Below are 11,105 nucleotides of genomic sequence, written 5' to 3' on the forward strand. Positions count from 1 at the left end.
CTTTTCTGAACAATAAAATAATCAACGAATGTTCTCCTCTATAACATGTGATACAAGAACAAATTAATAAATAATAATAATAAAAAAAAAACATATCATTATTAAACTAACACATTTCTTGTGTTATTAAAAAAAAAAAATATTAAGTTTAGTTGGTATTTACATAATAAGTGTTATCTATTTTAAAACGCCTGAAAATATGCAAAGAAGCATCACATTGACCCGTTATGGATATTAACTTGACATAAAATTTACAAGAGCCATTATAAATCAACAACCTATTGCTTACGATATATTTTTTTTTTTTATAAATCATAAATCTTACTGAATTTATAAAGTCAAGTACCGCATTGAGTTAAATAATATGATATTTAATTTGTATGTGAAGAGTTAAAAACATGTTGTTATCTAAGTATTGCATTTTTGAATACTATACGTAACATATAAAATACGAAGCATTAAAAATGTATAAACTGGCCAATTTATATAATTTCTTGATCAGTTTAATAGTAAAATATCGTTTTACACAAACAATTTTTATGTGCATGTGCCAAATTTATGATTTTGAGCTTTTGGTGACAAAAGATTCCAAAAAAAATAAAAATATATCATTTAATAATATTTTCTTTGTGGTATGCCTATTTTTATCATTGAACTAATGACAAATAATAAATAAAATCACCCACGTATTACTTACTATAGATAGTTTATTTTTGATTTTTGGTTTTTACTATGTTGAATAGTAAATGGACGCATACGGTTAAAAGTATATAATTTAGTAAATTGTGTAGGTACCTCAAAACATGTGGTTTTGAAATTATTTTGGCATTTGCATAGTTGATATTATTTCTTTTTCTTATCTGAAAATACACCAAACACTTATCACTACAATTGTATGAAAAAAAAATATTTTGTTTTTAATTTTCTCTCGACGAAGTATCTCTAATGAGAGATCTCTTCACTCCGTCTATCCATTGACTATTAAATATGAATTTAGTGTATGAATTAAGACTATTGTTAATTTGTTTATAACAGATTGCTAAATAAAAAATTATGTTAAAAAAAATTGTTTTTAATCTAAATCTTTAAATTATATTTCAGGATTGTTAACAGCCTCTTATCCAAGTGTATGCAAAAGTTTTATTAAAAATAATGTATTTTAGTTTGAAATATTGAGCTAAAAAGAATTACAATAAGCAATAACTAAAGATTTAATTTACACTTAAAAATTTGATAAATTTCAATAAATATTTATTTATCGACTTATAAAATATTAATGGATTTATTTTTTAAATTTTTGGGTTTAAGTAATGTATATTTTTATGAGGAACCTGGTATTAATTTTTCAAGCTAAAAATTTTATAAATTTTTAAATGAATAATTTATGTAGGATCTTGTATATTATATTATAAATCATTTTTGATTCAGTATAAATATTTTCATTATAATTAAAAAAAAAAGAAAAATTCAAATATTGAAAATATTTATAATTAACTTAAATTTAGTTTAAAAATTTGGAAAGTTATTTACATTTTACCATGTACAAGAAATAATAAAATTAACATATAGTGAAAATTTTAATTATTTACGGATAAAAAAATAAAATAAATAAATTGATTTTGTTGAAAACTAGTTTTCTTTAATTTTTTTTTTTATGATTATTTGCAATAATGACCAAAATAAATACTGTGAATGTTTTATTTTGGACGTCTCAAAGTACCAAATATATTAACTTTTTTACCGGAAAAATATTTAAGTTGAAGATTAAATCAATATTACTGCTCCGAAAATAAAAATAAAAAAATTCATTATTATAAAACTTATACATATCATTGAATCCTTAGAATTTTATAAAACAATGAAAAATGATCAAAGTTAAGTATCGCACTGTACGGTAGTGATTATTATATATACTTAATGATTAAGTGTCAGATATTGATGTTAATAATTTAAAAATTGCACTAAGTTTTCAACTGGAAAGGTGATTTTTTTTGTAACGAATTAGATCTAGTTGATATTTTGGGAGGCTTAAAGTAAAAAACATTAGCATATTGTTACTGCTCTACTATACATTGGTCATTAAGTGTCAAGTGAGTCATGTAATAAATGTGTTAAATTTGAACTCAATGATATATTAATGATTCTGAGCGAGACAGATTGTCACCTAAAGATAATATAAACATTTGATGAAAATGTTTTGTGAATATTTTTATGGGATAAAAAATCAATTTTGGTCAATTTTTTTTAAATATAGGGTTAGGTGGTATTCAATTTTTAAATCTTATACATAAAAAAAAAAATTATTATTATGAATTTTTGATTATAAAATAATTTTAAAATTTTCAATAATTTACAAAATTTTTTGAAACTTAAATTTCAATGACTTAAAGAAAAAAATGTGAAAATGTTTTTCAAAAATGTTAGTAAACAATTTATCAAGAAGTTTGATTAAATACTAATTTTGGCATATAATAATAATTTTGATTTAACGAAAAGAGCTCAAAAACATTTGAAGAGATGTTTATTTAATAATTGAAAGAAATTCTAATATAGGCATTTGTTGAACATCCTCTAATTTAAAATTCGAAACATTTTTCAACTATTTATCGTATATACAAATATATGAAAAAACACATATAACTGTAGTAACTTAAACTGTCTACTAAAATTTCTGAAACTTCCAGATTCTTTATAGATTTTTATTTTATTTATATAAAAATATTAAAAATACATAGGTACGATATTTTTTTTATAAGCATTTGAATTTGAAATTTCGTTAAATTCATTGAAATAATAGAAATCATTTTGATTAATTTTATGTTATTGTCAATTTATAACTACGAACTTATGATTCACACTTTAATGTTCTTGGTATTAACAGAAAGATTAATTACAATAATAAATTATATAAATATTTACTATTATAATAATTGAATGTTTTCAAAAAAAAAAAAAAAAATAAATTAATTAATCTTATTTCTTGTAGTAAAATTAGTTAATTTAATTTTAATTTTATTGAAATATACTTAGTGATATAGAGTTTATATTATAAACTGATAGACTTTTGTACTAAGAATCATTTTTTGTATATAATGATTTATCAATGAATACAATTTTAACATATACATTGCAGTGATTTATTCTATGATAAATTATTATCGACACCTACTGTGTATCAGAACAATTATTTAATATTGTGTCATACAAATTATTACCGAGAAATGTTTTTGTGGATTTTATACCCGCGGGTTTGTTGCGTGCTTCAATTTTTGCTAGTATATTTGCACGAATCAGCGTATAACTATCTCCTTCGTACAAATGAAAAAAAAAAGATGTTTTGTACACCGTTATAAAACAGTTTAGTGAACGTTATAACTTTCTAGGCAAAAACTTACTGAATTGGTCGGGAGTTCCGAGTAAACCTTTTTCTCCTTTTCTTGATTTAATGAGGTTTACTGTAATTTGGTCAAAGAAAAGACTTTCTTGTTCTCTTTGTGAATCCTGGATGGAGGTCATCGGTGACTGCTTTTTCCACAAATTTTCTCTAAAAACCACGTGAGTTTAAATATGCACAAAATACAATACTATTATAGATGAGGCTGTATGTTGAATATGTTGAAAAACTAATAAAAATTCATAAAATACTGCATTAAAAGTTAACGACATTATGTGACCTAAAACATGAAATTTAAATTTTTCAAAATGCACAACGTGAATATTTTTATTTAAATTTTTTTATGGGAATAGTCACGTTTATTTTTTAAATTTTTTTTTATGACTTTATTATTTATATCAGGTAGTTATAGTTGTTGACACAAAACAATATAATATATTACAATTTAAAACAATATTTAACAATATTTAATCATGCCTACTATCGGAATATTGTTCAAAAATATGATTATTATTTTTTTTTAAATAAACAAAAATGTTTCATAAACTTAATTTAATATATTCATTAAAATTCATCAAATTAAAATTAATTAATTTAATAATCATTTTTGAATGGAGGTTGATTTTTCAGGAAATAATTTAGTTTTGATAACATTTGTCTCAGCTCTGATATTTAAAGATTGGTCGTTTTTCTTTCGTATATTTTGAATTCAACTATTGTAATGAAAAAAATTTAAAACGAAACCTATAACATTCATATATAACTAACATTCATATTAATTAGGTACTTAAAATTAATTAATTTCATAATTATAGAATAATCAATATTTTTGTAATATATTTAAACAAAAACAATTAGCAAGGGTGTGTTCCTTGGCTTCAATTAGAAAGTTATGATTTTTGAAATTTAGATTGTATTTCTTATGTTCAGCGCATGGAGTCGATGAAAAAAAAAATAAATACTTTGTGCATCGAAGTTAAAGTTAAATTAATTCAAATATATATTTAATTATATAATAAAAAATCGTTAGAAAGACATGTTTTTTTTAATCAATTTTTTAGTTTTATTATTGATAAACAAATTATTTTTATTTAGTTTTCTACCTAATAATTGATCTATTATCATTCAAAAAATAGATGGTTTAAAAGAATTTTATTAAGTTTCTAAGTTGTTTTAAAACAATTTGCTCATACTATTCAAAACAACTTTTTAAAAAACGTTAAGAATTTTTGTGAATTATTATCATGTATATATACGTATATCTGATGATTCAGAAATATTTTAATTTTCAGAATTTAAACCATATTTTTATTAACACTAGATTGTATTATAATTAATGTATAATGTGAGTAGATACTGGTTTATCAAATTTTTGGCGTTGATTAATTTTTCATTTGACATTTGAGTAGTGATGTTTGTATTTTCTTTAAGATTTATTGAACTCTTAGATGAATTTACAATCGTTGATTTATTGTCAATGTCCATCATCTTCTTGAGTTCAATAAAATGTTTTGCTTTCCCTATATAAGTATTGAATATAAATACAAAAACGCTATGGTACAATATAAACACGAAAAGTTTGCACGTTTTAAATCATTATAATTTTAATCTGCTAACTTTTATTTAAATTCTTCCAATTTTTATTTTTCTTCTGACAGTTTGGAAAGTGAGACTCCAAAGAAATTATTGGCTGATGCGTATAATCATTCGCTCCTAACGTCAATTTTATCCACCAATGTTGATAATTTGATCTTTTTATTCCTATAAAATAAAAATTATATTAAGAAATACTACTATTAAATATTACTATGCATTCATAAATTGTTTATTTATTATAAGTGAGTAAACAAATTTACAAATATGTTCTTTGTTTTGTATTTAAAAATTGTTTGGATGATTAAATAGCGCCATCCGGCATTATTTCCATCATCACTAAAGCTACCATAAGTTAAATCTATTATAGTTAAAACTTATTACTTCTGCGATACGGGAAAAATGCACGGTGATATTAAATTTCCTATCCAAAAACGCAGTATCATCATCAATCATATTTTTTTTATTTATATTATATTTTGGGACAGAAAAAAAAAACACATTATGTTGAAAATTAAGCAATTTTACGTGAATAGAATTGAATATTTGTTGTATTGTTATTTATTATATTTTAGTCTATAATTTCAAAACCTTACACAATTAATTAAAGTTAAATAATAATAATTTAAGAAAGTTTAGATAGCTTGAGTTATAAATTTAATGTATGTATAGATTAATCCATTTAAATTATTTTGACTTATACTAACATAAATCGTCAAAAAAGTATTGGTATTAGACGAATTAAATAAAAATTTAAAAAGTACTAGTATGAATATTCTGACCAAAGTGTAGTATGGTATTACGTACCTAGTAAACTTCTAAAATCATAATATAAAAGTTTACTCATGAAAGGTATGGTGACATAAATTATTAGGATATTAGAGACACAAGCATATTAGGACAGTGTGAAAAACGTAGCGTCCACTGTGTTAACTGATTAAAAAAATAAATAAATTAAGTCTCACGTATTAACGGTGGAAAATCAATCTAAAATGTTCATTGGAAAGAATTGGATTAACTAAAATACCAAATGTTACAGTTAAATCATCAAAGTTCAACCTAGATTAATCGCTATAACCATAACCACCACTCTCATTGAAGACATCATATACAAGGGAGATAGACACAAGAGCTTGGCAAATAGTTAAGGATATCGAAAACACTTAAGAATCAGGTTGTATAATAACGCTCACAGTCTTAGATATAATACTTGAAGTCAGGTCGTAATATCTTTCATAACTGAAAATTCTGACTTATAAAATGTAATCTGTAATTTATTTAAAAAAGTATTAAGTTGAATAAACATTTATATTATTGATAAAACATAGATGTTTGTAATGCAGGTGGATGTTAAACTTTCCGAGTAGTGGATTGTAACGATGGTCTAGGAACATAAGACACAATTTCGTTGGATACTAGAGACCAAATATTACTTTTATTATATTTAACATAATAACATAATTTGTAATTTACCAGGGTTCAAGTTGATAAATTTCATGATTTTGTTTTCATGATTCAATGCAGGAGGGTTCGCAATAGTAAGTTCTAGATTATTACACATCAATTTCAGGATGCGTTCACAAAATATGTTTTCTTTATTCGGTACATGCATACGGAATTTACAACCCTAGAATAAAATAAAAAAATAAAATAATTTTTACTTAATATAAAATACTGAAATTAAAATAATTATGTAGGTACTGAATTTTTATCTTACGAAAGGATTTTTCACCAGCTTAAATCGGAAAGCTCTTTCCCCACAACACGGATAGCGGCCTGTATCCAAATATATAATAATACATTTATTTTATTTTTATTTTTTGAACATTTATTGAAAATAAACAATATAGTTGTTAAGACAAACAATTATTTGGTAGTGGCTAGTGACTTAAATAACTACCTCGAGGAATATTGTTTGGACTTTATTGAATTTAAATTATTTTTTTTATGTGGGTGATGTAGATAAGAGACAAGTTTACCCATGTCTTATTAGTTACTAAAGGGATAATATTAATTTAACTACAACTTGTTTGCGTGTAAAATTAAAAAATTATTTAAAATACTCGTTTGTTGTGTTATGTTGAGTATTCAAGGTACACTTATAAATGTTCATGAAGAATATAATATAAATAAGATCGATTATTTGTTAACAATTATTAATATAATTCTAGGATTTTATTATGATTAAACGTGAATAAAATATTATACTACCATATAATACCATACAGGTATCGATATGACTGTAGTTAGTTGATTTGTTATTATTAACACGAGTTAAATTATTTAGACACAATATTTAACTAACAAATAAAAGCTCTTAATTTTAAAATATATATTCAACGGGAATGTTTAATACACAACATTGATGCTAAGGACTAATGAAGACTAAAAATTTTATAACAATAAAAGAGGGATTAATATATGTTCCAAGAAATAAGTTTTAAGTTAGGTATTCGACGTATTTAACGTTTTTGCTCGGTTAAAAATTATTATAATTAATATCCACAAGAAGTGAAAATCAATTACTTTCTATAATTTCTACACATACATCATAATATCGAAACGTTAACAAAAATAAGATGAGATATTTAAAGTGAAGTATGTTGGAAAAAATCTCAGGTTGCCAGGTTATATAATACTAATAGATTATTTTAATTTAAACTATGATTATAAATCTCATAGAAGACAATCGAGTTATATCGAAGAATATCCTTAAACATATATAAGCATTTTATTGTTTATATTTACTATTACTAAATAAAAAAAATCTTTCTTATTTATTCATACCAGAATAATTGAAGTCATTTTTTGATTTTTTAAGTGTTCATGTAGTCCAAGAGGTTATTAGAAAGTTAAATTTTAAGTCATTTACCGAGTCATTTGATGATAAACTAAATTTATAAAAACTTGAAAAAACCTAATAGTTTTATTCATTAGTTTAACAATTTTTACTGAATAAGATCAAAATGCTTCGAATCAAGTAATAATGTAACAATTTATTCCAACCATGGGGATCTTTGGAACGTGATTGAGGCGAGAAAACGTGAACTTTTTTTATTTTGAAAATGTATATACAATATACATACATTTATAAACAATATATTCTAACATATATTTTTTTGAATATTCAAAATAATAGTTTATAAAAACTTTTATACCATTATAAGAAAATACGTTATTTATTATACCTATGGGTTGTTCTAAGTCTAAATTTCCAATCGGAAAGTATTCGGGGCTCTCCGGATGGTATTGGCACATGGCCGAGTTCCTCACTGGATAACAGAATTTACATGTGATGCAAGATAAGAAATGACATTCTGACCATACTTGCCAGTATGTTTTTTCCCAGCTTCCAGATTCGTTGGCAATGGAATGGATATGTTTTGTCAAGTCCACTTTTTCGCATCTAATCAAATTGTTTAAACAGCTTTTCATTCAGTGGTTATAACCGCGACTGTAAAGAGCCGGAATCGACTGATAGTTTTATGAGGTTAATATTAAGTAACTGTAATTTTAATTACCAATCTAGAAAATTATCAGTTATAATTTATTATCAAAATTAATGGTATCTTGATACTAGATCGATGTTTTAAGTGGAATTATAAGAAAATGTAGTTAAGCGATATTTCATCTGAATTTTGTTAAAATATTATTAATTGTTCACATTTTTTAAAACGAGAAAATAAGACGGTGTATTAAAATGTAATCTTTTAATAATTTTAAACAGTGTGAAGCTGTGCGTTGATTGAAATGGTGTAATTAAACATCACGATAATACTACATTCGAGCAGAACAACATACGTGTGAATGGTATGCATAAATCGTACAGACTTTAATAAAGAGGTTATGCCAGTCGAGGCTTTGAAATTACGATATCCGAATTTTTAGAAAGATATATTTTCTCCGCTAGTTACTGAGCTTGTTGCTCATCAACGCACAGGAGGACTGATGTTGTTTGCATTGTACACCCAATAGTCGAAATCCGGCCCCGCTAGAACCCACACAGGCCGGGGGCTTCACTTTACGGTATTGGAAACACCCTCACACACCCACAGATCGTCTTCCCGCCCTTCCTGCCATTGGATTACTTAGTGTGTACGTAGGTCACGGTACCGTCTTGTTGCACGACAACCTCGCGCATCTTACATGGGATTCGGGAAACGTATTCTGGCTTCAGCATCATCTGACAGTCACGACAACTACACGAAACGGAGGCAATGATACGTGATCGTTATAAAAAAAAAAGAAAAACAAAAACAAGCGATGTTAAATTTTTTTCTTATATTTTCGCGTCAGATTGACTGTAAACGGTATGTAAACCGTAACGTGCGCTGTTTATGAACTCACTACATGGCGTTGGCGCAGGACTCGAAATGCCCGTACTCGGCTTTCGGATGGGGTTCGAGCAGGTCGTTTATGAGGTTTGTGTATGACAATTGTGTTTGGTCCGTATGCGACAGTTGACCTTTGTTCGTGTCGATATCGTCGGTAGAATTGCTGGAAGTTCCATTGTCATCACTGTTCCTGCAATAATATTTTTGCAATTAATGAGTTAAATTAAAATTAATTGATATATCATTCCATACGAAAAACGTTTCTGAACGTTGACAGTCTGTCAGTCTATACTTCTATAAAACGCATATATTATGATATTATAGCTAATCCTGTACATCGTTGCCTGTGACAAATTAAATGTTAGAGAATTTAATCCTTCTTACACCCCATTAAATGTAAACTAAATATATTAAAAATGTTTAAAATGTTATGAAGTATCGAAAATTATAGTTTAAGAAATAGGGGAATATTTTACGTTTCTACGATCTATTGATTGAAACTATTGTTGTGAAGTCATTTTAAATTAATAAACATTTAAAAACCTATCGTTCATAAACTAATTTTGTGAATTTAAATTAAACTTGTTTTTTAAATTGTTAGTAAAAAACGTTTGAGAAAAATCATATCGATTTTTAAGTTTTTTACCAAAAAATAATTTTTTTATCATATTTAAAAAAGTAAAAAAATCAAGTAAAGCATAAAAAAACCCAAAATACTTTAAAAATTATACCAAGTCTTGTAAATAGCTATTGAAATATATGTTGAAAATATACAGCAAAAATTACAAAAAAAAAAAAATTAAATAAAAACAATATCATTTTTTGAAAATTAGTTTTTGTATAGCTTTGCCATAATTTTTTTTTTTTATTCTCTGAAATAATTTAAAAGAAAGATACCCCTTAAGTTGGTGTAAAAATCTAATATTTGATAATGTACATGTTTGGAAAATAAACCACTCTGTATATTATTATTTTTTAATATACATGTAGGTATATTATAAAATATTTGTATTCTTCTACTCTTTTTGCGAAAATATTTTTATACTGCGATTATGTATTGTATGATTGTTCTAAAATTAAACAAAGATTTTCATACGTAAATTGATTCATGAAATAATATTTAATTTGTTTATAGTATTATGATGCTTATGACTATGAGTATAAAAGTAATCAAATTGTATTCGATACCTACATTAGACGATTCATTGAGTCAATAAATGTTTCTGTATTCACCATATCCAAACTCCAATTTTTTGGAAAATCTTCCATTTCATCAAAAATTTTGAAAATTTACTGAACTATAAATTTTTTTACCATTGGTAAAAAAACAAAAAACAAAATTGTAACAACTTTTTTTTTAAATATTTTTTAGTTGCCATGTAAATAGTTAATAAATAGCCAATAAATAAAATATATTTGTTTGAAACATAATAATTATAATAGGCAGCAATAGCTAAGTAATTATATTTAATAGTTAAAGTGACACTTTTCGTTTCAAAATTAAATGAAAATTACAATGTTGACATTCATGTTTCGAAGTATAAATATTGAACAGCATGCATTTACATACGGATATAAGTATACAACCATTGACCATACATCTACTAAGTGTTTAATATTGATGTAAATTTAAGTTAGTAAGAACCAATTAAGTGTTTCGTATTATTTGATAAAGTGTAATTTATTTATTGGAATTTCAAGAGAAATATTTATTGTAAATAATATTAAAAGTTTTATATATTATATGTGAATCGAATTAAATAATTAACAAATTTTATCATGTT

At 24.6% G+C, this 11,105-nt stretch overlaps 1 protein-coding gene across 1 annotated transcript; it reads right to left on the reverse strand.

The window, feature by feature from the left end:
• Positions 1-3,165: 3,165 nt before the first annotated feature.
• On the reverse strand, positions 3,166-10,590 carry LOC112591567 (uncharacterized protein KIAA1841 homolog). Its single transcript, XM_025335411.1, has 10 exons — positions 10,514-10,590; positions 9,335-9,511; positions 9,076-9,186; positions 8,176-8,393; positions 6,705-6,763; positions 6,461-6,614; positions 5,012-5,155; positions 4,752-4,914; positions 3,396-3,544; positions 3,166-3,308 (listed from the first exon to the last, which is right to left on the reverse strand). The coding sequence occupies exons 1-10, from the start codon at positions 10,588-10,590 to the stop codon at positions 3,166-3,168; spliced, it is 1,395 nt and encodes a 464-aa protein (XP_025191196.1).
• Between the last annotated feature and the right edge of the window lie 515 nt (positions 10,591-11,105).

The sequence above is a fragment of the Melanaphis sacchari genome, unplaced genomic scaffold (assembly GCF_002803265.2).
Source record: "Melanaphis sacchari strain LSU unplaced genomic scaffold, SCAv2.0 Contig13_pilon_pilon, whole genome shotgun sequence".
NCBI classification, from domain to species: Eukaryota; Metazoa; Arthropoda; class Insecta; order Hemiptera; family Aphididae; genus Melanaphis; species Melanaphis sacchari.